General features: G+C 35.9%; 1 protein-coding gene across 6 annotated transcripts in view; it reads left to right on the forward strand.

The window, feature by feature from the left end:
* EML5 (EMAP like 5) overlaps window positions 1-27,993 on the forward strand; it is a 97,665-nt gene that overhangs the window by 4,472 nt on the left and 65,200 nt on the right. For all 6 annotated transcript variants that reach the window (XM_074542513.1, XM_074542507.1, XM_074542508.1 and 3 more), the window contains exons 2-5: window positions 15,516-15,675; window positions 18,058-18,156; window positions 18,717-18,785; window positions 21,975-22,160. In XM_074542513.1, coding sequence (XP_074398614.1) covers window positions 15,516-15,675; window positions 18,058-18,156; window positions 18,717-18,785; window positions 21,975-22,160 — 514 coding nt within the window. The remainder of the gene's footprint in view (window positions 1-15,515; window positions 15,676-18,057; window positions 18,157-18,716; window positions 18,786-21,974; window positions 22,161-27,993) is intronic.

Raw genomic sequence — 27,993 nt, forward strand, 5'->3', positions numbered from 1 at the left:
TTGTGGAATAATTTTTCCTTTCGATTTATTTTTTTGCTCCTTCCCTTCCTTCCCTTCCTTCCCTTCCTGTGACCATCTTTTCTTTTTTTGCTTCAAAGTACTGGAATTTTACTGGGAATTAACTTTTCATCTGACATTGATGAAAAGTAATTAAAATAATAAACCAAATAATTGAAAAATAAAACCAAACTGTAAGGTCAAACCAATGCATCTCTTTGAGAGCTTTAGTAGACTTGGGAAAATTTTATATTTTGCTTTCCATGATTCTTGATTTCAAACTTTAGCACTTATTTGTAATTCTCCTTTTGCACCATTACCTTTATGCTGACACAAAACAACCACACAACTGTGCCAGTCACAGAAAGAAGAATTATGTTTCTCTGTCAGAAGGAAACAAATGAGGAAGAGTTGTTATCTGTCCTACTTTTTTAATATCCATTATGTGAGCTAGCTGGCAAATAATAGTGCTGCTTTTGTATATTCTTCCTAGAACTTAATCACTGTGACTACTTGATTAAGATGTTTGTGGTACATTTAGGTTTTATTGCTTAAGGTAGTAGCTGGCACATTTTATGCTAGTAAGAACTCTTGAATCTCTGCTGATAATGGCATTTATGGCTCTGCTGTTGAGCAACTCTAAGCTGTGTCTAAGTGAATTTCCCTTCTTGTCTGAAGTCTGTACATTTTTCCTTGTCTTGGACTAAGTTGGGGGAAAGAAATCAGCCATCATGTTTCCCAGGACTCATGCAGTGTTCTGCTTTTAGGGCAAACATAACTTAAAAATTATTCAGAAAACATTGAAATTCATTACTAATAGGAGTTCTAGTGCCAGAAACTAACCAATACTATACTACAAAGATAGAGGAGAAATAAATGCTTGTACTTTCTGTTTAGTTAAAACTTGGTCATTTTCCCCTTTGTGCCCCTCTTGGTCATTTGCCCCTTTGTGTATCCAAGACTGTAGAGAGGTAAATTGCATGTTTACTGAGAGCAGAGGAATATGCAAGACAGATAGAAAGAATGGCAAAGCATTTGTCTCTGTTCTCACGGAGACAGGGTTTGGCTGATTCCAACAAATTAATTTGATTGTCTACATCATGGCTTTTCTTAAGACAATTTTTCTTGTTGCTGTGAACTCCAGGGATTACCTGAATTTTCTTTCCCAAGGAATAAAAATAAGCAGCCAAACCTCTGGCCACTAAACTGTGATCTTTTCAGGCACTTGATTTAAGACTGTCATCTTTTTATATTTCAAATCTCAACTTTATCTCCTTCCTGAAGTACTATGATTGTGTTCTTGTATGCCAAGGCAAAATAAACCATTTCATTTTAGTGTCAACATTTCTTAGCTTCTACTGAGAATCAAAACCACTAAAATCATCTCTTCTCTCTGGTGTTAGTGCTGTCTGCCAACTCTGATTTATGTATTGATTGCAACACTCTGACTGTTAGTCTAACCATCAGCATCTAAGGAATTGTTGGACTCTGTCAGCTGCTTTCTAAGACTGCTCCTAGATAATGCTCTCTGGGAGGCAGGTCCAGCCTTCCTCTGTGCGCCTGTCAGCTGTGGTTTGCAAGCAGAAATTCTGGCAGTTCAGTGATTAGTCACATCCTAGTTTTGAATGGCAACAGATCTTTTCTTCCCCCTCTCCTTTCACTAGCTATGCAGTGTTATGACTTTGGATGACCTGCTGTTGGACTTTTTTAGTAAAGATGCTGTGAATTTCTACTACCTCATTGTATCATTCTGCCTCTCTCATCCCTTTTCATTAGACGCTAGTCATCAAAGGAAAAAAAAAAGAACAAAAGAGACTATTTTCTCAGAAGAAGAGTCAAACAGGTTTCACAAGAACATAGAGAGAAGTTATTTTCTTTCCAGGTTCTGTGTTCCCCCACCAGTCTGACACCTTAAGAGTTCTCAAAAAACCTCAATCAACAGTTGAAGCAATTGAATGTTGGGGTATCTGCTGTCAGGTTTATTGTCTTGTTCTTGTCTGGGGTAAATGGTGTATGTTTCTGACCTAACTCCAGATGACAGTCAAGCACAAATGTTAAGGAATGGATACTAAGCACAGCTACAGAATTTTGTCAGGTGAAATTCTGTTAATTGGTTTCGCAGCAGACCTGTGAATTTTCACTAGGAATTTAATGATTAGTTGTGTATTTTGCATTTCAGGGAATGTAACTGAATGTATACTAGGTTGCCACATAAGGAAAGATTTCTAATTATCATGTGCAACTTCTCGTGTCTTTTGAATTATGAATGTGACTGACATTTGAATTAAGCATGTTCTGCTGAGGAATTCTTTGTATGCACTTGAATTCTACAGTCCATATCTTTCTTTGTAGAAAAGAACTTTGCTATTTATTCATTTGCAGAAAGACAATCTCCCAAACGATTTCAATAATTATAACCATCAAAGAAGGCAAGTCATTCCCCGTTGTAGCCTCTAATTACTGGAAGAAAAGAGGATTAAAATCCATTTTATAGTTGTGCTTCAAATATGAAATGGATCATGCGTAGAAACACCTCAAAATGTAGTTTGTCTGATACTGAGGAAACATACAAGGTGCATACAGCCTGGATTATGGGGTATGGTGTTGGGAAACCGTCTTTGTTCTCAGGTCCCACGGAAGGTCCTTGGCAGGAGTATTTCCCTTGACTCAGTGCTGGTGAGGCTGCCCCTGGAGTATTGCAAACATAAATTAAAACATAAATACTGTGTGCAATTCTGGGCTCCTCAGGACAAGAGACATGAGGAACTGCTAAAGAGGCTCCATTGAAGGCCACAGAGATGATGAAGAATCTTGGCCATCTCTCCTGATGAGAGGCTGAGAGAGCTGGGACCATTTGGCCCAGAGAGAAGGTTCAGAGTGCATCTGATCCCTGTATATGATAAATAGCTGAAGTGAAAGTGTGAAGAAGATAGATGGATCCAAGCTCTTTTCAGTGGTGCTCAGAGACCAGTCAAGTGACTTTCCAACCAAAAATAAATCCTGTAGTCCCATGCTGAGCAGTAGGAGTTTCCAGAATTGGCGGTTCAATTTGAAAGCTTTAGTGTTTTTACTACAAACATTATTTATTACTTTCTTCTTTTTACATAAAAATAATTTTATGTAAATCTAGTTAAGGAAATAATTTTTAAGAGTATTTTTTCTTGAAGAAAATTAGATATGAACTATACATCATGGTTTGGTATGCAATAGAATGCTTACTGTGAAACAAAATACTTTAACAGTATTTTCTGTAAAAAGGGCAGGCTTTGGGGTGTGCTGGTAGATTCCTGCTGAAATGTGGCACCTGGGCTTCATTCTCCATTTGCATGAGGAAATTCCTCCTCCTTGCATTCCTCCTTGATGAGGAAACCACTTTCTTGCTTCAAAGGATGAAAGCAATGTAATGCTAAGTCATGTGATGTTCCATTCTGAGAGGTCAAATACAGGCACCCATCTCCAGATGATCTTTGTGAGCATACTCAGTTTATTTCCCTCCATGAAAGAAGTCATTGCTTAAAACCTAAATTGTGTCATAATTAAACTGAGCAGTCTTCCTGTAAGCCTCTAGCTTCAGTATCTTTTGTCTATCAGTCAAAATGGCATTTCTTACAGCAGAAGCAATTGCTAGGACAAGGTGAGATGATTACCCTGCTGACCATTTTATACTGTGGCTCACAAGGGCAAAGTCCCAGTTAAGCTCTTTCCAGCTTTTCATGCTAAGTGGTCTCAAATTGTCAAATATTTAAAAGTCTGAAGGGAAGATTTGGGTGCATATCTTAAACAGATCAGGGATGATCTTCTTTCAGAGAAATGAAAGACAAAATTATGTGCCTAATCCCTCTGGAAAACCAAGTTTTCTCAGTAGTTCTAGACCTGTTCTGGAACATGTTATACTGTCTGAAAGATGTTTTTTGAGGGATTTAGTGTTGAAACATCATTAATTAATTTTTTTAACCTACAGTTTTGTACATCATCTTTAAAAATTATTTTTCTTGAATTTGGTTTGATAAAATGAAAATATTTTAGGAATACAGAACAGAAACATTCCTGGATTCAGTTTAAAGTGAGGCTAGAATAAGCCTGTTGTTTAATACACCTGCATACTACTGAAAACTTTACTTTTCCTAATTAAAACTACACTAATAGAAATACCAAAAATATCCAACCAGACCTGAAAATTTGAAACATACTAGAAGTTGATTAAAGTAGATCAACACAGCAAGCCGTTAGGCTTAGGAGCTTGCTTTCATGCATTGTGCTTTTCATAGCCAGCAGTCACATCACCTTCTGATCTGATTCTGTCAGCACTCACAGGCAAGGTCAGGTCGGGTCAATACTCAAATGGGAAAATGTCTTGGTGCTGTAGAAAATGTTTTTCTGGATTTGCTACTTGGGTCTTTTTCTCAGAACTATTGCAACAACATGAGGCTCTAGGACAATGTCTGAGAAGAACAGGAAATGTACCTAAAAGCTTAATAATAATTGAATTCTAAAAATTTTGGGGCATTTCTGCAGAAATGTTGAGGTCTGCCCTAATCTTTTAGGGCAGTAACTTAACATGTTTCAATAATTTTTAACTGTTGATTTTTTTATCCCTCTTTAACTCTTTTAGATTGAAAACTGTAGTGTACATGTTCGGTATGACATATCAAAAATTGGTTTAGACTTTACTGTAATTAAAAACACAAACATTGTGGGCTTTTTAAAAAAGATGTGTGCTTGAACCTGAAAAAATTGCAAAAAGATGTTTCTAGTTTTATGTCATCTACATTTTGGGTTTTTTGAAGTTTAAGCTGACACTGACATTAAGCTAAAAAATCCATAGAATTTAGTCATACCTTTTATAATATCTCCAGGCCTTTTTTTTACTTGAAGAAATAATTTACCTAGTTTTTCAAAATATTATTACACAACCTGCAGAGTTGTATTTGTGATTAGGACAGCACTTTTGTTTAGCATCAATGACTTTAAAGGGAAAATAGTGTATTATTCATAAAAGTGGCAAAGGCGTCTAATCTGTACTGATAAAGATTAGGCATATGTTCACATTACAATTTAGGTTTGTTAAGGTACACTTCAATTATAGTGCTGTTATGATATGATCAAGGAAATTGGTTTATTCACAATATATTTTTTGACTTGACATAAACTATTGGTTTTACTACATTCACATGGTAAGCAAAACTGCTGGGCACTTGAAATACCTTGAAAAGAAAAATAAAGCTGTAATTTTCCATGAACTTAGGTAGCAGAGTGTGAAAGCTCCCATAACCATCTTAATAATTTGGTTGAATGTTTGACCTAGATGGTGCTGAATGTTCTCTTCAAAATACATGAAGTGAAGATATTTTGCCCAATGAGATTCTGGTGTGGTATGAATTTCCCCTGGTCTAACAATGAAGCACCTTACAGAATGTTATAGATACATACAAATCACCTTCATTAGGGCACAGATTGCTCTGATTACTCCACTGGCTACAAAAGACTTCCACTTCTACAAGAAATACCCAGTATCATTATTTGCATTGCTGTTAGCTGTTACATAGTAATAGTAATAGCTGGTAGCTATTACCATTGTAATAGGCCTTGAAAATGCAGTGCTTGGTTTGCACATAAAAGGTCAGAATCAGCCAAGATTGCTTTAACTCTTGATAGCAAAAGCTAGGATTGAATTTTTAAGTCATGTTTATGATGTCTATCTTTTATATTGCAAAAGATAGAATCCACAAAGGATTCCAGTGCGTGCACCATCTGATAACACCACTGCTACTCTGCATTTAAAGCAAGATGTCTTTGTGAGACCACTTCAGTTAGAAAAGCAGTGTTCCTTGTTATTTTACCTGGTTGCTAGAGGATACCTGAATCATTAAATCTCCCAAGAAACACTATAGCTTTTCTTCAGAGTAGCTGTCCTCAGCCTAGTTGCAAAAGACTTTCCTTTAACTGGAAATTCTCATCACTGTTGAGAGGCTTCCTGCTGGACTCCTTTTCTTTTGAATAAGTTCTGTAAGATGGTGCCTGATGCTTATTCTTCTATGAAAGCCCTGGGTATTCAGATATTACTTCAGAAAAGACAGTGAACAATCCTTCCAACCATTTTTCATAAGTTTCTAATTTCATTTCACTGCTTGATCTTCCAAATTTTTTCAGAGGAATTCCTTTGTAGTGCCTGTTGCTTTGGGCTGCAGGCAGGATGGATCAAGACTCATAACTATGCAAAGGTCAGTTTGATTACTTAGCCTTAAAAGCACACGCCATTTTAGCAAAAAGCCTCAAAAATCCCACAAAAATGCCCCAAAAGTAATTCAAAACTAAATCTTCTAGTCTAACAGCAATATCCAACTTCTAATTGCTCAAATATTCATGAGGTAATCTTTGATAAATATTTTTAGAGGCTCCTTTTTTGGGATTTGAATTCAAGAATTGGAAGAAATGTGTCCAGAGTGAGTAAATGGAGAGAATAACATCAGTGTGAACAAAATGATCAGCTCCAGAGGTACCTGCAGTAGCGCTTCCACTGATGGTTTGGCCACCTTGGTGACAGGTTACATTTAGGGAAATCTTGCATTTGCCTTTTACAATGTGTTGACTATAGAAAGTATTACACCTTAAACTTCCTTTGGCTTCATATGAAGTATATTGATAAGATATTTGGCATGAAATTACATGCAAATAAATGCTTGATTCAGGGGAAAAATTCAAGTGAAAAAAAAAGAAACTAAACTGAGGCAAAGGATGAGATCTAATAATAAAGAAAATGTCCAAAAGCTTAAAATTGTTTAGAAATTGCTCATAGTTACATTAAAGTCATTGTGTTCTCACAATGCTCATACATTTCACTCCTGATTACTTAATGTATTTTTTACTTTACCCCAACTGCGAATGAAATTTGTAGATATGACATGTTTTTAAAACAATGTTCTCAAAGAGTGTTTTGCTGCTTTGGTTCTTTCTATTTATGTGGTATGTTTCTTGTGACTAAATCTAGTTGATATTTTAAAAATAACAGTGACCCTTCAATTTTCTGAACCATAGGGTAACTTCAAGAGCAAAGCTCCTGTAAATGTCAGACTGTGATAAAGGTGCACCCAAATATTATATATACATACCACTGGGGGGAAAAAAACCAAAATGTATTTAAATGTAAAATTCCCTTTAAAGAAACTTTGCATTTTAGTTGTGATGGTGAGATGTCTCCATTTTATCAAGACAGCTTGCATGCAGTATGAGTGGATTAATTCTATGTTTTGGTTAGCTGACAGCAGTATAAACCTTCTCCTGACTTTTAGAACTGTGCTAATCCCTGTTCCCTGCTTATAATCCCTCTACAAGAGCAAGCAAGGTGAATGATGCTTTATCTTAGATCAAGACAAGGCATCTGACAGCATTTGGAAATTGCCTGAAGATTTATTGTGGTGAGTGTGTGATTTTAAGTGAAAAAGCCTTCTGGAGTACTTGAGGAAATAAAAGAAATGTTTGAAGAGCTGGTAAATGTTTGGTTTGGGATTTTTTTTTTTTGGATCAAGGTTGCACATTAGATGATATTTGTGGTTTTTAGTTACAGGTTCTTTTTTGCTTACTGTTTTTTCAATTACCATTTCTTCTGCCATATGAATTAATACCACAAAAATGAATAGCCTTGGAAAAATTATTCAGCAATAATTTATAAATAATCATGATTTTGCATCTTTTGCAGGTTACACCATGTGTTTATGAGTATTACATTACATTACATTCCTCATTAGGATTAGTCAATGGATCAGTATTGTTGAGATAAAGATAATTTTTAAGCAGAAGATTTGTGTTTTCTTGAGAGTGTTGCACATGAATGATCTTTATCCATCTTCTTCTTTTTATTGATTTTCAGCAATTAAGTTTGTGAGCCTAGATGGGTGACATCTTTCATTGCTTACCAACTACACGTTGCCTTCTGAGTGTCTTTAATATTCTCTAGTTTTCCTATGCTTCTTTCCTGTTTTATTTCTGGTGCCTGTGGTGATTTTGTTTGTTTTAGGAGATGGTCTTTTGTGTAAATCCTTTTGTGGCCTCTATAGCACATTTATAGGTTTTTTTCTTAGGAAGAGTTCAGATGTTGTCCCAATTTTAAGTGGTACCCTGGTTCCTTTCACTTTTCTGGTGCAAAGTTGGATGCACCCAGAAAAAGTTGGATGGCCAATTTGTGATAAGTGTTAGAGATATCCTTGACTTTTTTCTGTAGGAAAACACCTCTGTCAAACACCTGCAGAACACCTGTAGGCCTGATATACTCAAGAACTCCTGGAAAAATCTGTGTATCTGCAGTGTCCAGGGCTGGCAAGATGCTGTTTTCTTCTGCTCTAAAGCTTCTTTGGTTGGTAATGAAGCACAGAATGAATGTTGTGCTTCTCTCAGCTTGTTTCAATAGCAGCTCTGCCACTGCCTTCTTCCCACCAGTCCTTACATTAAGCCAACTGCTAATTTTGTCAGGATAACCTTTCTGTACTAAAGAAGAACTTTTCAAAAATTGTCAGTAGTTGTTCTGTGACTCCACTCAAATATTCAGGTGATAAGTTCTTGCATTTTGAGAGATTTTCATTAATATTTCATTTTCTCCCATAGGAGAAAAACACTAAGTTGCTGTTTAATATACTTATTCAGAAATATGAAAGAAAATAGTACATTCTGTGATTTTTTTTTTCTGTGTGATACTAGAAGATCTAGTATAAATTTTAAAAGTAATAGATGGAAGGTTAATCTAATGGTAAAAAACTGTTCTAAATCTTGTAGAGAAGAAGCAAATCATAATGACTAGGTAAAGGAATATTCCAAGAGTTTTAGTAGTAGTAGTGAAAGATTTAGAAAGAAGAAAATTTGTATGTCAAGCAAGTTAATTTAGTTAAATAATGGTCAGAAGCATCCAAAATAACCTTCCTTTGAAAAGTAATATTTGAAATGATCTTGGCTAAAAAATTTGGGGTAAATGCTTCTTTGACCTTAAATAATTTATTCTTTAGATTTCTAACTCAGAATTTTGATTGTGATAAGAACTTTTGCCACATAGTTTCGCTTTCTAGACTGTATTTCATTACAAAATTTATTTGAAATTAATTCTGTTCATATTTTATAGTTATGTTTGTCTGAGTTTCGCCATTATTAAGTGTCTATGGCATGATAATTTTTAGTAAAGTAGTTTGTTATCAACTGGCTAGAATGGGAAATAGATGTTTCCACTTTAATTTTAAACTGCATTTTTTAAAAATCTGTGATTATTTTGTATGCTTTTCACCACATGTGTTCAGGAGCAAAGGACTGCTTTCTAACTTTGTGTCTGACAAATTCTAACTAAACCATTTACTAGTACTTCCTGATTTGTTAAAAGATCTCTTTTGGGTTCTCAAATCTAGAGACCCAAAGGAGCTGAACAGCTGCACTGCCTCCCAAGTTCCTGACAACTGATTGCACTTTCTCTCCACAGATCTTGCACTTCTGGTTTCCTATTTCCTTTTTATCCTCTCTCTTGTTAATTTTTTTACCCTTGCTGCTAGTTCTAGGGGAGTCATGTTTGACACTTCATTTGTAATAATGGTTTAACTTATTGGTCAAGTCTGTGCATTGTCTTGTAAGACAAGGAAAGACATCAGCTGGATATTTTTTAGGTGGGATTCTTACTTATCATCAGGGTCCACTATGTCCCATTATTGTACCACTAGTTCTTTAATAGGAATAGCTATTATTATCTTAGCAAATTTATCTCCAAATGAATCTGGAGTACATGATATTTCTAACTTTCATGTGAGAAGATTTTTTAGCTAGGAACATGTAAGTAATGCTGCTATCTTCTTTTTCAAGGGGCATATTAGAAAAGAATTTTGTTTCTCAGATTGTGAAAACCTGGTGATTAGATTGTCACAATCATGCAGAGTTTGTAAAAATCCAGCAACCCCACTTAGTCAAAGCATGAGTTCTCCTGTTGGCATTGGCAAAATCATTCGTATTTGAAAAGAAGAGGAGTATCTTTATTTTTAATCAGTTTTCTAGAGATGATGACTTACCAGAAAGCTGAAGCCAATCCCTTCCTCAGCAGTGGAGGATATGGTAATGCTAGACAAAAATGGACATCTTCATATAGGAGCATATAGTTCCCAGAATATTTTACTCAGTTCTCATATTTGATGGTTTGGGAACTTCACATCAGTGTTGTTTGGTCACTCTCTGACTCTTTCCTTCTCTTTGAAGTACATCTGTTTTTTTATTTTTGCCCCCTCCTTGGAGTTCAGGAACAAATAGAAACCCAAAGCAATCTTTAGGAGTATCTGGGTTGTGTACAAATGTTTCTGGTTAATCTGAAACCATTCAGATCCAATAGGAGAAAATATGGATTGTAGTGAGATAAACTGCAGCTGGGAATGACCAATGTACAGATGGAATTCACTATCCCTATCTCCACTTCAGCCTTTCTTACTTTGAAGTTGGATGCTCGTGCAATTTAAGAAAGCTCCAGAAAGCTCTGTTTGACATTATTGGCTCTGGGGCAATAACTGTATGGAGGGCCAGCAGTGGTGCTCCATGATGAGCCCTGCTTTGTTTGGTCTATGGAAAATAAGTGTGCTCTGACTTGATCTGTTTAAACTTTGATGAGAGATGTTTGCTGATTGCAGCTCTTTCTGCTTTAAGATCCTAAATAGTATGACAGAAATGGTTTGTAGCTTCCCCTGTTATTCTTTCTGGAAAATATGGATAAATTACAGCAAATAAGAAAATATTCTCGAGTGTATGTAAAATGTCTGTAAACATACCATGAAAATATTTTGCTTTATTTAAGCATAGAAACAATTTCACACTTGAAATTAACTCTTAATTAAGAGATGTCTGAGATACTGTTATTTTACTGCAGTATTCTTTTGTGCATTTTTACTGGTGCCCTAGTTTTATGAAGCTCAGGAGTAGTCACATGAATATATTCTTGGATTTTCATCCAATATTGTTGCTAAGGAAACATCATCTTTAATACTGTATCCTTGTCTGCAGCTTGTCTGTATTAATCAATGCCTACTAATGCTCAGCACAAACCAAGGAAAGATGAAAAAGAATCTTAATTTCTTTTATTATCAAGTAGTTTATTATGGACTATTCTCCTTCAGGATCTCCTGCCACTTCAAACCTCACACAAATTGGAGGGTCCTGTCCATGTCTCTAGTCTCATCCCGTGCAGACACAACATGGACAGGTTTTATTTTTTTTCATTGGCAGCCATTAGTATTTAATATAATAATCTAACATTGGTCTTGTACAGTGCATGGATCTGGTCAAAATGTTGGGGAATGATTACATATTGCTCTAAAAGGGAGAAGGAACCTTTCCTGAATACATTAAAAAGAGGAGCTTGAATGTACTAAAGTGAGAAACACATGCCTTTCAGTAGGCTGTTAAAACTCTACTACTGCATTTCAGCCCAGTTTGAGTGTCTGGCTAGGAAAAGACCTGTCGTCCAGACAAAGTGGTGGAAACCTCAGCTCACTACCAGTCCAGCTATTTGGTTTGTTGCAATTGTGACAGACAAGTTTTTTTAGTTTTCTATTTCTTCTTCTACTACTTCTGAGAAGTGCCAAATTCTAGAGTCAATTTAAAAATTATTTTGACTTAGCAGTTTGTTAGCTTCATACCTGTTTTTTTTTATCATAAAATTTGCCTTTTGGATGTGTTCTTACATATGTTACATGTTACTAGAGTAGATCTAACATCTGTTGTGGAAGAGCCCAGGTCAGAAAGGCCACAGGCAAACAAGAAGGCCTGAGGAACTTCTCATTAGGAATATCTGTTTCCTTTTCTGGACAAGCAGCAGTATCTTGTTCATCAGCTTAGTCATCCTTCAAGGACAAGGAAGGAAACTAAGCTCCAGTTCACAGTCTAGCAGTGTGGGCTAGATGCAAGCACAGTTCCAGCAGTCTAACCTGGAGAGGTCATACCAGCTCTCATCACCAGGATAGTAAAGGGAATTTTCTCCTGAGTGCTGTAAAGGGAATATGTGTCCTTTTCTTCTGAGTGCAGAGCTTCTTATGCCACTAAGCAATCTCTTTCCTCTCCCTAAGAAAGAAAATGCAAGAGAATATTTTTGAGGGAGGGTACCTAAGCCCACAAGTCCCACACGAAGAGATTTGAAAGCTGCCTTTAGAGCTGAACCACAGCCATACTTTTCTGCCTGATCTCAGGAACTGAGTGGATGAATGGCAAGCGCTATTGCAGATACCATCCCAACACGATTTTGATACCTCAGTAGAGTTGTGTTGAAGATCATACCCAGAGTATCCAGAGAAAGCTCAAACTCATTGTTTGATCCTGTTAACTGCATCACACTACAAGTTCCTACCGTCCATGCATGGAAAGTGTTTATTGTTTGTTTCTGGGCACCCATTCCAGTTAAGCTCTTTCTGTCTGCACTAGGAAGCCATTTAAAGTGTTTTGCTCAGGGCAGTTCTAGCAGTGAACATTCTCAAGTATGTGACTGATATTGATGCTTCTACTCTAGAGGTTAGATCAAGATACTGTATTTTTGTGTTGACTGCTATGCTTATTGGGATTGCTTGGTCACTCACAGTCCAATGAAAGAACTGAGAAGGGTCACCATATTGTGTAAAATTGGAGTCTAATCCTTGACTTTTCATGAGGACCCAAAATTTTCAGATCCATAATTCTGCATGGTTCCCCATTGGACTAATAATAGCCAAGATTTGATTATTAAGGAAAAACATTGTCTTATCATTCATGTCTCCTATCAAACTAATGTAAATATGTGTAGTAGTTACTTTGTTTAGCGTTGGTAACAGAAATAGTCCCTTGACTTTTTCCATGCTTCTCTTTTTGATCTGCTCTGACAGCCTGTGAGATAGAATACCTGCAGGTGATACTTTAAGTTGTCCTTCACTCCTTGGTCTCTAAGAAAAGTTGTGGAAAGGTATTTTTAAATAGGTGTTTCTTCAGCCACTGCTAACAGCTTTGCTAAATAGTTTCCCTGAAACTCACGATATTTGCATTTTTTAAAAGGGCTGGCTGTGTTAAAATATTTATTGTAGATTTATTTTCTTCTTTCAGTGAATGTCTAGAAAAGTTATTAACAGTTTACTAAATCCCATATCAAGGTAGAATTTGAGCTCAGTTGTTTAAGCCAGTATTTTGTATTGTGATGTAGAAAGAACTAATACTGTGATACTGCTATTAGTTGTTATTTGCCATTTATTAATTAGAAATAAAGGAAGCCTTCTCTGTATTCACCTAATATTCTTTGAATGAAATTAGTTGGAATGCTTGGGCTGAGGACAATGTTCTCCTTTCCCTTGGTAGTGCCTTTAGTGTTGTCCCTTCCATCTCTGATCCATTGTGTTTCTCTAAAGACTCTGACCTTCAATTAAAAACATGCAGAGCTAATTTTTGGTTGCTATAAATTGTTTTGTCAGGTGTGGTGTGGGGGTGCTTTTGCATGCATGTGTGTCTATACACATACAGTGAGTGTTTTGTTGTACTTGTGCTGTGGTTATTGCTTGTCTAAAAATGCACTATGCACTTGTAGCACAGATCAGGACAGGATTGAAGAGGTGAGGAATCAGACATGAGACTGCCGGGTTTTTCCTATTTTCCTCTTAGTTTCTGTCTCTTTTTACTTGCTTATTCTTTTAACTTCCTTTTCCACATTTCTTTATTGTCCATTTGGTCTAATTGCTCCCTTTCTGTGGCGCCATTCTAAAAAAATAGTTCATTTTGGATGCAGCATTTTCTCTCCCTCCAGATGTTTTTCCTTTGTCCTGTGAGTTCACCATCTGCCTCTGTGTGCTCTGGGAGATGTGCAGGTGTTAGTCCAGATTAGGTGGCAGAACTGAATTGAAATGTGATTAAGTTTTGCTGCCAGTTCCTTTCTGCAATGTGTTTTAATTGTGAAGTTGCTCTGTCAGATAAACAACTCTGGAAGTGCTGTGAAGCAAAGTGGGGAAATATCGGTTACTTTATCCTGGTGCTGAGGGTAACAGGGAGTAGCCAAGGGTACAAATTCCCATAGCAAAATGGAAAGGTTCAGGGCTTTTTACCTTTTCACCTTTGAAGTTAGGAATTCTGCTCAGTTTTGTATGTGGAACTTGTCAAGCAATATCAACAAACTGAACTGCTATTCTAAAACAGAAAAATATGGAAGTGTATTGTGTACTGTAGTTTAACTTCATAAAATATTAAGTGTCTTCGAATGTGGTTTCCTCTTGCTCTTTGTGTATATAGAAAATGTGTACATCTTTTGAATCAGATGATTTTTGTGGTAATTTCCTGGTTAGCTTTAACCTTGCTGTTTTTGTTTATAACTTCCCTTGTCTCCACCCTTTGAACTTTATTTATCAAAGCCTGTGTTCAAGTGATCATTTTACCTTTGCAAAGTGCTCAGCCTTTCTCCTTTCCAAATAATTTTGAGAAGATAAATATACTTACTCTGTATTGTTAGTGATTCTGTCCACCAGTCTCTCAAGAGCAGTCATTACCCTGGCATTCAGCAGGGTAGGAAAGTTTTAAGCCAAATTAAACAGCCAGCTTTGGAAATTTTGTCTTCCTGGCTTCTGTGTGGTATTTCTACATCATTCTGGACTGCTCTACCTAGTATATTTGGAGTGTGATCAAGTAGTTTGTTAGGGTTTCTGTTAGAATATATTCTTACTTTTCTGTATTATGAAATCTGAGTCCTCAGACACCGTGTTCTCCCATACAGCTTGCTGCCATAAACAAAACAAATATCTTGCTGACTAGAATGTTTTCTAGCTTGGTCCCAGATTTAGCAAAACAGTTCTGATGAACCTCAAATGCACTCTGAAAGACTGAAATACAAACAAAATTCTCTGCAATACTAGAAATATGGAGAGTTAATAATTATTCAAACCCAGCTATTTCCAATTATTCTATATTAAATTTAAGACATTTAAGATAATCTTAATTGCTCTTAAGCTCAGTCATCTGAAGTTGTAGTCATTGCCTCTAGTCCAAGCTAGTTGTGCTTTGGGTTTCTGTACAATCAGCACAATTCCTGTACAGTCAGGAAGCTGTCCTCTCATAAAAAGGACATCAAATACTGCGTGGAATAAAGAACTACTGGAGATGTGCATCTCTCTCCATTGATGATTGATGTGTAGATAGTTAAACACCAACTTCTGTTTTCCATTGTTTGTGTTCTTGAGATTTAAGAAATATAAAGAAAGGAAAAGAGGTATTTCTCTCAGTGCATGAAAATCTGACCAAATTTAGGAAACACTTTTGGAACAGAGAATTATTGACTATTTTGCAACTAATTTAAATTTAGAAGGCTTTTGAAGGCTAAATTCAAGAAAGATGTTGGTATGTACTATATTTAGAATTTCACAGCTACTGTGGAATCTGTGATACAAAATGACTTTTTATTATCTAGTATCCATAGGAAAATATTGTAAAAGAATTTTTAAGGAAAAAAAAATAATGCTACTAACTAGGCAAATACCAAAGTTTCATGCAGAAATATTTTATCTCTTTTTTTTTGGCAGCCTTGCTTTGCACCCTGAACGTGTGTTGGTGGCAACAGGTCAAGTTGGGAAGGAACCATACATCTGTGTGTGGGATTCATACACTGTGCAAACTGTATCTGTCCTGAAAGATGTTCACACACATGGCATAGCTTGCTTGGCCTTTGATTTAGATGGTCAGGTATGTAATTAATATTCTTTTTTCAAACACTTGAATAAATTTATCTATTAGAAATCTTGTCGCATAGTTTTTCTTTAAAAAAGGCAGTGTATTGTCTCAGGTTCTATCTGCTTATTCTCAAGGTAAGGAAGGTGAACTTGCATCACTAATGAATGCCAAATATTTACATTTGGCAAGAAAATTATAACTTCAAAAGCTTTTTGAATGGAGATGAGGTGGTGGGGAGGTTCTTGTGGTTTGTGAGCCACCATTCAGAGTTAGACCAAATAACTGGAGACAGTGGCCCTCCCCTGTGCAGGGACATGTCTTGTGCCCAGAGTGATGGTAGCTCCATTGTGTTACTCACCTCGGACCCCTTCAGGCAGTATCCCCTTCTCTTTCATGCATTTTGTATTCACTGGTGGCTCTCCACATTTTGGTTGTTTGTTCAGACTCATGTATTCTATATCTGAGAGTCAAGAAAAAGGTTTCATTGGAATTTTGTTGCTTTTGAACACTATCTGAGTTATAAATTGGTTCTCAGAGCTGATACCTATATTGGAGATTGTTTTTACCAGACACTAGCTCCTCTGAGTAAAGAGACTTTCTTGACTGATGTATTGGAAATGGAAAATTTAATGGTTATATTTACATGTTAGGTAGCAGCTGCAAAGGTATTAGCTGAGAAAATCCTTTCTGGAGATGTGCTTTCCTGGTCTATGAAACTTTCCTTCCCACTCAGCCTTGCAATGTGATACTCAGATTTAGCTGTATTCTCAGCTCCTTTTGCTTGCTAAAAAGGTTGGTGTCTGTTAGTTACTGCTGTTCCCTCAAGTGAGGGTGTACTGTAGAGGCCAGTTGCTGTCCTTAAGAGAATATCAAGTAGAGCTGTGTTGAACACAAGAGGAAAGCCTTGTCTCTCTTAAAACATGTTGTAATTGTTGTAGGAATGTTCTGAGTTTGTTGAAATGACCTCTCACTGTTTAGGCAGTCAGCTTCTAGAGTCAGCTTCTTTCTAGAGCAGCATTTCTACTTCACAGCAATATCTTTTCTCTACATTGTTCTTGTTGTGTAAACTTGTGTTACTCGCTCACTTGAATGGCCTTCTTAATTTAAGGTCAAGATACATCAAATTAGGATTGAAATACCCTGATTTTTTGAAGATGGAATAGAAAGGTTAGACTTTGTAATATTAATACATAGGCAGCATGGATAGAAATTGTATTTAACTTGTTTATTTTTCTTCTCATAATCCTGGAGCTTTTCAGACAGTAAAGGAATTATGTTATTTGGAATAGGTTTCTGTCTTTGGGAACAAAGATTCAAGGTTGGAGTTTGTTTTTTGCTTTTATAAACTCATTTAGACAAGCTATGTAGAAATTGAAGCTAAATTTGTCTTTAATGTGCATAAGTATTAACTGCTGAACAGTGAAAAAATCTTTGCCCAAAAGATTTGAAAAAATTTCATATATCAATGTCAAGATGGCACAATTAATGCAAAAACAGAACAAAAGTACTGATTTTCTTTAAAAATTAAGCTAAGTCACTCAGCCTTTTTTTTTTTTTTAATTCAGTCTTGTTAGTCTTTCTGTTGAGAATTTCTATAGGAAAAATAGCATTTTGACTGGTTAACAGATACAATACAAGTGGCTGATTTAGTCAATCATTTGTGTCAAGAAATTTCTGCAAGGTGACTTCACAGTCAAGACAAGACAGGCTGCAAAGCACAGACAGGAAGGTCTCAAAATTTTATTTTTATTGATTTTTTTGAATAATCTTTTTGTACATCCTAGTTTTACAGTGTAAATGGCTTCAACCTCTTTCTGAATAATAAAGACTTCATAAAATTATGTTTAATTCTGTTTGAGAAAGTATTTGGAAAGAAATATTTACTCATATAGGTCTTGAAGAATCAAGCAAAAAACTTTAAAAACATTTAATTGTTTTTGATATTTTGTGTGTTTTTAAGAAGATTGAAGAAAATATTTTTTCTTTGTGTCTCTTGAACTTATAAAATAAATCCTAAATTCTGCAAGTTACATGTAATTAAAGGTAATGAAATGTACATTTTCATTAAGGTCAGTGATTATTCCTTTTTTGCAAATGTCTCCTGACTGCATCTTGCCCTGTGTGCTATATAGAATTATATATATATTAAACTCCATAGATCAAAAACATGTTGTTATCTAAGAAGATCTTTATGGTCATGATGTTGTACCTGAAAAGATGCATCTATGTGAGCTTTGGTGTAAGATATAGTTTATGTTTTTTTCTATATCTAAATGGAGCTATTGCTTCTATCTCAAATATGTTACACATTTTTTGTAACTCATTCAAAGTAATGACTTTAGATTTCATGAATATATTGAGTTATTTTTATTTGTTTAATTTGAACACTTTTAGCGTTTGGTCTCGGTTGGTTTGGATTCGAAAAACACAGTTTGTGTATGGGACTGGAGAAAAGGAAAATTGTTATCAATGGCTCCTGGTCATACAGACAGAGTAAGTACAACTAAATAGTCTGAGCATCAATGTCAATTTTAGTTTGTTAAACTGTGTTTGTATATATGTATTAGACCTGTTTCTGAACAAAACCCATTTTGTTTTAGAAACTGAATTTGCCTAAAGGTTGATACGCAAAAAGATGTGAAGATATTTAAGATGTGTGCATTTATTTCTATAATAAAATGTGTAACTCAATATTTATTTGTATATGGTTTGTTGAGACTGAAAACATGTAGGAGAAGTGCATAATTAATGCACTTCTTAGACCCTAATCCCCATATGGGAAATCAAAATGCAAATAATTGCTTGATTTTTTCTAATCTGTAAATGAACCTTAATGTTGTTTTATCATCTGTTTTAATTACTCTAGAGAAAAAAAAGCCAGAACTATATTGGGTGTATATTGAAATTTCAATATGGAATGAGAGGCTATAAAAGTCTTTCCAAGAGATCCCTTTAAAGCATTTCAGACTCCCTGTTAATTTGCTAGAAGTTTTTACTGTTTTAACTGTCCTGTGCTAGAAAGACTGCTAACATCCTTTGGTTTTTTTGTGCAGATATTTGATATTTCTTGGGATTTATACCAGCCAAACAAGCTCGTCAGCTGTGGTGTAAAACACATCAAGGTAATGAAATTACTCTTCATTTATAAAAAATTTAGGCTGCAGTACTATATGCTCTATAAAATGTATAAAAATAGAATCTAAAAGTAATATAGAATGATAATATGGAAGGTGTTGTATAAGAACAATATTGGTTCTTAGAACTGCAATCATGAATCACACCTGACAACACTAGATACGTTAAAAGATGTGTATAGTGAAAAACAGACCCTCCCTGCTCAAAGACTTCATGCCCTGGCAGAAGTACTGTAGAAGGAATGAAACAGTTGTCAGTAGCATTGTATGTAATGGCTGTAATATCATTGAAAATTTCGGTTCTCTGAAACACTGTTTGAAATCCAAAGTAGTGTAGGACAGGATGCCCATGTTTAAGGTGACTCCAGGTACTCAAGTTTCTGAATCTTGGACAATAAATTAATTGCTGCACTGCAGAGCTGAAATGAATTGAAAAACCATTTCTTACCATTTAGAGAGGATATGGAGAGACAGCAAAAGGAAAAGAAGCAGCATTTTTCTTTCTTTTAATTCTTTGCCCTGCTTGTATTCGTACCTTTGTCATTTGGAGCATTCTGTACCTGTCACAGAAGTCATAATTTGGACAATTCATGTATTTTTCAAGCATGGTCTGTTTGATCCATGTAGCAAATTCTGTGTAGAAAGAACTTTTGTTTTCAGGTTTAACTTTGCAGCAGGATTATCAATGATTAGGAACTGTGTTTCACATCAGTCAAAAGTCACTGTCTTCTCCCATGCACAGTTTTCTGTGTTACCACATCACAGCAGTAGATGGCACCTTGAAAGTTCTGTATTGCTGTTGTGTGGAGGTTCCCATGGTGGAGGAAATGTGATGCTTTTTATACAATGAACTTGCAGAGTAATATGTATTAGTGGCCTACTGGAATAAGTGTTAAATCTGTTGGCTACATTGCATAAGTCTGATTTGGCATGCAAGCGTTTAGCGTGTCAGTTAGAGAATTCCAATAACTTGTTTAATAATGATCTTTTTTTTTACTTCTCTAAGAGGACCTTTATGCCAATAGTAAGTTAATATTGGTGATTTAGTATATTTAAGATGTCTTTATGATATCAAAATGTATCTATTTAGATAAGCAAATGTTTGAGCAACTTTTAAAGCTCTACAAAGCCTTTCTAAATAGAAACATTATTTTAAAAATAACTGTTGTTTCCTCTGGGAAACCAATATGGAAACTCAGAATTCTAGAGGTGTTTAGTCATTTAGATCACTCAAGAGATTGTTGTTGATGTGCATTTTTTTTAAACCGCACCTTCCTGTTCTTTCAGATATCAAGAATTACTTTCATGTTTTTAACACTGTATATTTTCTCAGATTATATTTTATGCAATTTATAATAGTAATTAATCAAGTTATATAGATAATTCCATGTGAATTGATATTGAGGAATTTTCTTAGATACATCACCCACTTTCACATTGGAGCTAGGCGTTTGATTTATGCAGTGACTGTGTAGTTGCTTCTCAAGCAACAACATGGCCTATGTCTTGAAATCTGTACTTCAGTTAAAAAAATATAAATTAAAGCCTACATAGGGGTTTTCACCCCAGCCAGCAGCTAAGCCCCAACCAGCTGCTCACTCACTCCACCACTAGCAGGACTAGGGAGAGAATTGAAGAGTGAAAGCTGGAAAACTCATGGGTTGAGGTAAAGACAATTTAATAGAGAAAGCAAAACCTGCACATGCAAGCAAAGCCCACCAAGGAATTAATTCACTGCTTCCCAGGGACAGGCAGGTGTTCAGCCACCTCCACAAGAGCACACATAAGGGTGACTTGGGAAGAAGACAAGCTCCATCCCCTCAAATACTCCCCCCAGTTATTCCCCTCACTTTGTTCTGAGCGTGATGCCATTTGATCTGGAATATCCCTTTGGTCAGTTGGGGTCACCTGTCCCATCTGTGTCTCTTCCCAACCTCCCATGCACCCTCAGCTTCCTCACCAGTGTAGCAGTAGGTCAGCAGAAGGGCCCCTGGCTGTGCAAGCCCTGCTGAGCAGCAACAAAACCATCTCTGTATTATCAACACTGTGTGCAGCCAAATCCAAGAGACAGCACCATACCAGCCACTGTGAAGAAAATTAATTATCCCAGCCCAAACCAGCACAACTAGTTATGATACTGGGATTTGTCTAATCAGTACTAGTTACTCTAATCAGTAATGGTAATTTCTGCTTATTTCTGAATTACAGTATTGCAAAAATACTGTACAGAAATCTATTCATGCTAACTTGTTACATTGTCCCATAATTATTGAAGTCTGCTCAGAATTTTGAATGGATTATTGGTAACAGCGCCTTGCTGTGAAATACAGTTCCCTAAACACATATGCAGGAACCTCTGTATGCTGAGACAATAACCTGTCAGCGGTGATGCTTTCATGTTTTACATTGGATTACTTCAGCAGCTTCACTTTCTAGTGCACATTTACATGTTTGGACAGGAGGGTTTGAAAGCAAGTGCTTCTTGTTTGCAGAGATCTCAGAAACCACAGTGTTTATCTGGAGACTTAGTTGGCAAGTACTGTGCTCTGACAAGAGACTTTGTCTTTAGTTCAGGATTCATTGGTACATCTTGGGTGACCTAGGAGGGAATTCACATTTGTGTGATTGCTGCAATTACACACAAATTGTTTATTAGAAAGTTCTTAAAAATCTCTGCCTCAGATGTCTTCTTGGTGTGATCCATGGTTCTGATGGGAAATACATCTGCAAAAAAACCAGCTACCTTCAAACAGAGAAAATAGAGTCTCATAAGAATTCTGCATGCTTAGGTGGCATCTTTAAATGTATAAAGTAACATAAAGTACAAATGCACCATTTTCAGCATAAAAGTCTTACATCAAAGAAAGATATGATAATTCTATTATGAAATACTTTTCAAAAATAACTGAAAATACAACTGACTCACAAATTATTATTTGAAAGAATTTTAGTTTCATTTAATACTGTTATCCCAAAATTCCTTCCCAACTACTCTGTTATGATGATCTTATGGAAAGATAAAGTTGGTTAATAGCATAAAACCCTGTTAAACTGGAGAACTGAGACATGGAAAAGGGGGTGATTTCTTTTGCAGGCAAGGTACTTCTCTTTCAGATCTGCATATTAAATTATAAGGTATTAGCAAAATAGCCATTTCTAAATCACTTCATGTTGCAGTTCTGGAGCTTGTGTGGCAATTCCTTGACACCAAAACGTGGTGTCTTTGGCAAGACCGGTGATCTCCAGACCATCCTGTGCCTGGCCTGTGCAAGGGACGAGGTGACGTATTCGGGTGCCCTGAACGGAGATATTTATGTGTGGAAGGGAATCAACCTCGTCAGGACAATACAGGGAGCCCATGCTGTAAGTGCCCCTTTCTAAATTAATGCTGAATGTTAAATAGATTTCTGGAAAGCCAGAAAGAGCAAAGCAAGGTTACCTTGGCTGTGTTCCTAAATGGTTTCAGTGATACTCAGGATGTCATATTGGAATATTTTTTGAGAACAGTATACAGATTTGGAAAGTGAAGACATGTCAGTGAAAGTTTAACAAAAATTTTCCAAAGTGCTTGGTAATAATTTCTTTTAATTGAAATGTTTAATATGAATATAAAGTGATTATAATTTTGCTATGTAGGTTTTAATTACATTTTCTGTGTTATTTTAAAGCATTTGGGTTTGTGATTAAAGTAGGCAGCAAAAAACCCACTTTTTGGTTTGCAATCTTATTTGTATATACTAAACTGTGAAAATCCTCATTACCTCTCATTTGGTAATAGGCAGTATTTGACTTCTAATTGTGCAAGTATCACTTAAAAACAAAGCCAACCAGGTTCTGTTTGGTTTAACCTATGGAGCATGGAACTGCTAAGGTCACTTAATGAAGCTATATGATTGCTGCTTGAATGTTAGTTTTTGTTTTGAAAAGCATTGCACCTTCTTGATAATATTTGAAGTTTCAATCTTAGCAATTTAACACAGTGTGAAAAAACAAGCATATGAGTTCTGATATTGCAGCTTCAAAATTCTGGATAAAAATTAATAACAGTTAATGATTCTTGCTTGTTAGAGTATGTTTGTTTTAACTGGCTTGTTGGACTGGGTGGCCTGGTGTTTGTAACTGAAGTGCAAGAGTCACTCTTGATTTAATTAGACTGGAGGGGATGAACTGATGAATGTTATGTGTGTGGGAGAGGTTGCAGTCAGTTGTGGTAAGCAGACTCTTGGTTTACCAAAGATTTAGAAATACACATTCAGGATGATTGCAGCTTGTAGAGTGAACTAATAATTCAAAAGTGATTGGAGTGCTTATTCTGTCACTTGTATAATGACACTCTCTCTTGTTATGAACAAAGATAAATTTTGAAGAATATCTGTGTGTGAAATGTATCCCAGATTACATTTTGCATTTAAGATTTCTTTATATACATAAAAGTGTATATATATATAAATTAAAAAAAAAAATTACAGATAAACCCAGACAATGATACTGTCCTGTATGCATCTGTAGAAATATAAAATGTATTCAAGAGGGACCAAATTATGAATCAGGAAGTATGAGGGGGTATTTACAGTATGGAGTTTTTCTTGCTCTATAACTTCAGATCTGGTTTCAGTCTTCATAATAAGTATTCAATAGTGTTCTTTTCTGTGTTTTCCTGTCATGATTGGCCATTGCCTATGCAGATCTCAATTCCCAGAGGGAAAAGTGTACTTAGTCTCCTGTTGAAAACTGATGCCAAAATATTCTCCCATCCTGTTGGTGCTGTAGGAGACAGCTGTCCTGCATATTAACATACTTGTTACTTGGACTATTTAGACTTGCAACAGTTTATTTCTCAGAATAATGCAGTGCTTTTCAGCTGTTTAAGTATGAAATGACAACTGATAAACAGAAGATGATGAGAGCTTGTTGCTCCATTCCCTTATGTGCTGTGTCAGTTCTGAGTTGACCATAAGATCAAATTTGAAGTGCAGTAACATCCTTATCTTCAGTAACATCAATGGTCAGAGCTCAGATGACCTTGAAGTAGGTCTCATCTAGCCTTCTATTTTTGGCTATGTCATCTAGGCTCAATGGAATTGTACTTTGCAGTACTGAAATTAAGTATGAACACTAGTTCGTCTTTGAAATTCATTTTTACAAGAGATTAGAGTCACTACAAATCTCACCGATTTCAGGGGAAGAAAAACCCCAATAAAATATGGAAAATTCTTTCCAACAAAATGAAACCTTGTTTTTCAATTAAAAATTACTTTAAAGGATAATATTGACAGACTATGCCCAACATATGGAAACTTGGAATGACAGTATCTCTTCAGCTGTGCTAAAATATTATTATGCTATTTTGTGGCTACTTAATTTAATAAATTAGTATACTTAATTTTATAAATTGTGTCCTTCTTGCCCAAAGGTAATGCAAGTGCAGGCTATAAGATTTATGGTGTACGTCTTTTGTTGAAGGGACAGTGTGCACTGTAGTAGGGAATTCATAGAAATTTCTCTTCAGTGTGCTAGTGTTGGAATTGTCATTCCTGCATACCTGTTCATCATCCTGCATCATGACTGCTCAACAGATGTGACATAAACTGTAATCTTACTGAAGGAAGATGTCTCATTATTTGCATAAATACCATTCTTTTCTTGCAGCATAACCAGCAGATATCTGAGATACTGGAAAACAGTTTCTAAAGCATGTTAGTGATGTGGAGAAATAGTCTAGCCCCAGATTTATTAGTTGTTATTATTAAGACATTGTCTGCATTAATGCAGAAAACCCATTCTTTTCAAAGGTTGGTTCTTTTTGTTGTGGTTGCCTTAGTTGAAAAAACATTTTTCATTTTAAAAATAATTCAATGTGAAAAATAAGGCATGGTCTCCCAGTATGAGCAACCAAGGAAACAGATAGCAACTTTAACACTAACAAGCAAAATAAGAATTCTTAATTCAGACAGATTATCTGTTTTCTGTCATAGCAATACCAACAGAGAGGAAAGTAGTTTCCTGCAGATTTCCATCTGAATTTGAGTAGAAACAAAAAGTTGAAAGCACATAAGTTAAGAGTTGGAAGAGGATTAGGGACTTCACTTAAAATAGAAATAGGAATGAAAAGTAGGAAAAGATGGAAATGAGCAGGGTTTAGGAGTAAAGGCACAGAGTTCATGTGCAGGGAACAATGGATAACAATGGGAAATTTCAATTCTAGATTTGCCTCCTAAATAATTATCTTAGTAATGAAAATTTTAAAGAAGAGAAAGGAAACCATAACATGAAAGCATGTGTAAATTCACTGGCAATGGTAATACTCCATGAGATTATTTGTAGGTGATGGATCTGGCTCTGGAATGTTAATAAATACCTTGACTAATAAAAAAAATATTGATACTTGTCTCATTTGTGTACCAGTGCAAAGAACAGATTATAGAAACTTCCACTTACCACCTTATATGTTCTAAATTCAAGGTAGTCCATGGCTATTAAGATATATACAAGATATATATATATATATATTTACTTGGATATTAAAATTGTATGCTTGGTTAAAACCCTGTATGTTTTAAAGATTCTTGTGTGCTATGCTTTTGCCTTGCATAGTAAATGTACATAAGACGCTTTCTCAGGAGATGAATAATTAATTTTGAGATAGTCTTTCAGAGGTACACATTAAAGTTGTGTGGATTGATGTCAGAAACTGAGGTTAAATAACAAGCTTGAGGTTAAATAACAGGCACTCTGTTAAAACCATTGCACGCCTATGTCATTGCGCTGGATACTAATTAAATATAGATGGAAACGATATAATGAACTTAAATGAATGGTTTTAAACTGGTATCATGTACCAACACCATGACCATTAAGTCATGCAGTATTTTCTTTTGCTGCTTAGACCAGTCATTGGTTTCAAAGGAAGATTTTTAGCCAATGGGAGCTATAGGGACAACTGTTTAAACTTTTTATAGTAATATGCACATTTTTGAGCTCTTTTCTGGATGATTTGTTGGACAGGAAGATCACATTTCACAGCAGTGTCTCTCCTCTGTAAACTCACTGACACCTATCTTAAATGTTTGCGATCCATTTCCCTACTGTGCAGTATGTGCTGGGAGAGACAATGCCTCGTGGTGAGTGCCCCAGCATGGGTGTTGCTTTACATTTCTGTGTCCTGCAGTGTACCTGGGAGTAAAAAGGAGGCACTGGAGTTGTTTTTGTGTTGGTGTAGTGTCTCTGTTCTCCATGTTGCTCACTAGTAGTCAGTTGCTCCTAAGTTTTCATATGATCTTCGAGGCTTGGTCCTAATGACAGCTAGCTGCAGTCATCATGTGTTTTAGGAATTGCATAGTCATAGTGGTGGATTTTATACAAACAATTGCATTTAGATAAACTGACACTTGAGTTTTGCAAGATAGGTTCAGCAGCAATAAAAACCCATAAGCTGCTTCAGTATTGGAAACTTCTTGGATTCAATAGTGGCTAAGTATTCTTGCAGGAGGAATCATTTTTGTCAAATTCTTCTTGTACTTCTCCAGCTTTCCACTCTAATTTCTGGTAGATCTGGGCATTTATTTTTTTATTTGCTCTCATTCAACTATTTTTTTCTTAAATTTGAGGGAACACAGATGTGATACCAGCTGGTTATGTTGGAAAAACAGGAAATAGCATTCTGAGAAAATGTTGCTAGATTTGAGATATTATTTTCAGAATTTTCACATTCATTAGGAAGTATAATGAAGAATTTGTAAAGGAAGAATGCAGCCTGTATGTTGAGCTTCATAAGTTTCAAGATGGAAGTCTTTGATTTACACCTTTTATTTTCATTCAGAAGCACAGTCTTTGTGGCTTACATTCAATTGCATCTAGCAAAGTCAGTGCAATTGTTTGCATTTCATTACTGCTAGAGGGTCAATAATCAAATTATGTTGATTATAATTTCACCCTGAAGGATTAAAGCATGAAGACTCCAAAGTTGATTTGCATTAACAATCTGGTCAGTTTTTAAAAGGAAGGATTTAGTGGAGGGTTTACTGGCCAGCTACCCCAGTAAAAAATCTGTCTTTTCCCCTTTAAGTGTGAGCCTAACATTTACATAAAATGTAGCAAAGCTCAGCTTTTTCCATTAGATGCTTACAGTCCCCATTAATGGGGGCATTTTTATAGTTTTCATCTCGTTCTCTTATTCCAGTGGCACAAAGACTGCAATGAGAGTGTCCTATTGCATTTCAAGAGATTGAGCTAGCACATCTGCCAAATCTCCTTGACAACCACTATGTCCTTTTCAAGATAAGGATATTCTGTGGAATGGAAAACAGATTAATGCTGGATCCACTTGATCTTATCTTCAGAGCATTCCGCCAGCTCCCACATTGCCAAATGTCTGATTGTTTTTTTAATACTGACTAATTAAATAATGGATTTTGGAAAGAGTTAATTAGAGAAAAGAAAATAATTCTATTATCAAGAATGCATTCCAAAAAGAGCTTTAAAAGATTTAAACTTGGACAGAATTCTGCCTAAGGTACAAAATGAGCTGAAATTCCTCTAGGCTTTTATTTATTCCATGGCACGTATAGTCACAGAATCACTAAGGCTGGAAAAGGCCTCCAAGATTAGAGTCCAATTGTTAACCTGGCATTGCTGTGTTCACCACTAAACCCTACCCACAAGTGCCACATTCCGCCTGTTTTTGACACTTCCAGGGATTATCCCTCTAGGACTTCCCTGGGCAGCCTGTTCCAATACCTGGCAACCTTTTTAGTGAAGAAATGTTTACTAGTATCCAATCTGAACCTTCTCTGGTGCAACTTGAAGCCATTTCTCTCATCCTGTCACTTGTTACCTGGAAGTAGAGACCAACCCTCACCTGGCTGCAGCCTCCTATCAGGCTGCTATAGGGGGTGATGAGGTGTCCCCTGAGCCTCCTTTTCTCCAGGCTAAACACCCCCAGCTCCCTCAGCTGCTCCTGACAAGACTTCGCTCAATAGTAAAGGTTAATGCTGTAAAACAGACACACATGCAGAGAAACAAATACAGTTTGTGCTGTATATTCTAAAACCTCTAGGTTCCTAAAGAAACAGAAGATTTTTCAAGATGTTAGAGATAATGAGAGTTAGACTTCTAATCTGCTTATGATTTAAAAATTCCACTACATTTCTGTTTATACAAGTACTGCTCCTGAACTTGTAGCTTGTCATAAAAGTCT

Source organism: Zonotrichia albicollis, chromosome 6 (assembly GCF_047830755.1).
Source record: "Zonotrichia albicollis isolate bZonAlb1 chromosome 6, bZonAlb1.hap1, whole genome shotgun sequence".
In the NCBI taxonomy this organism is placed as follows: Eukaryota; Metazoa; Chordata; class Aves; order Passeriformes; family Passerellidae; genus Zonotrichia; species Zonotrichia albicollis.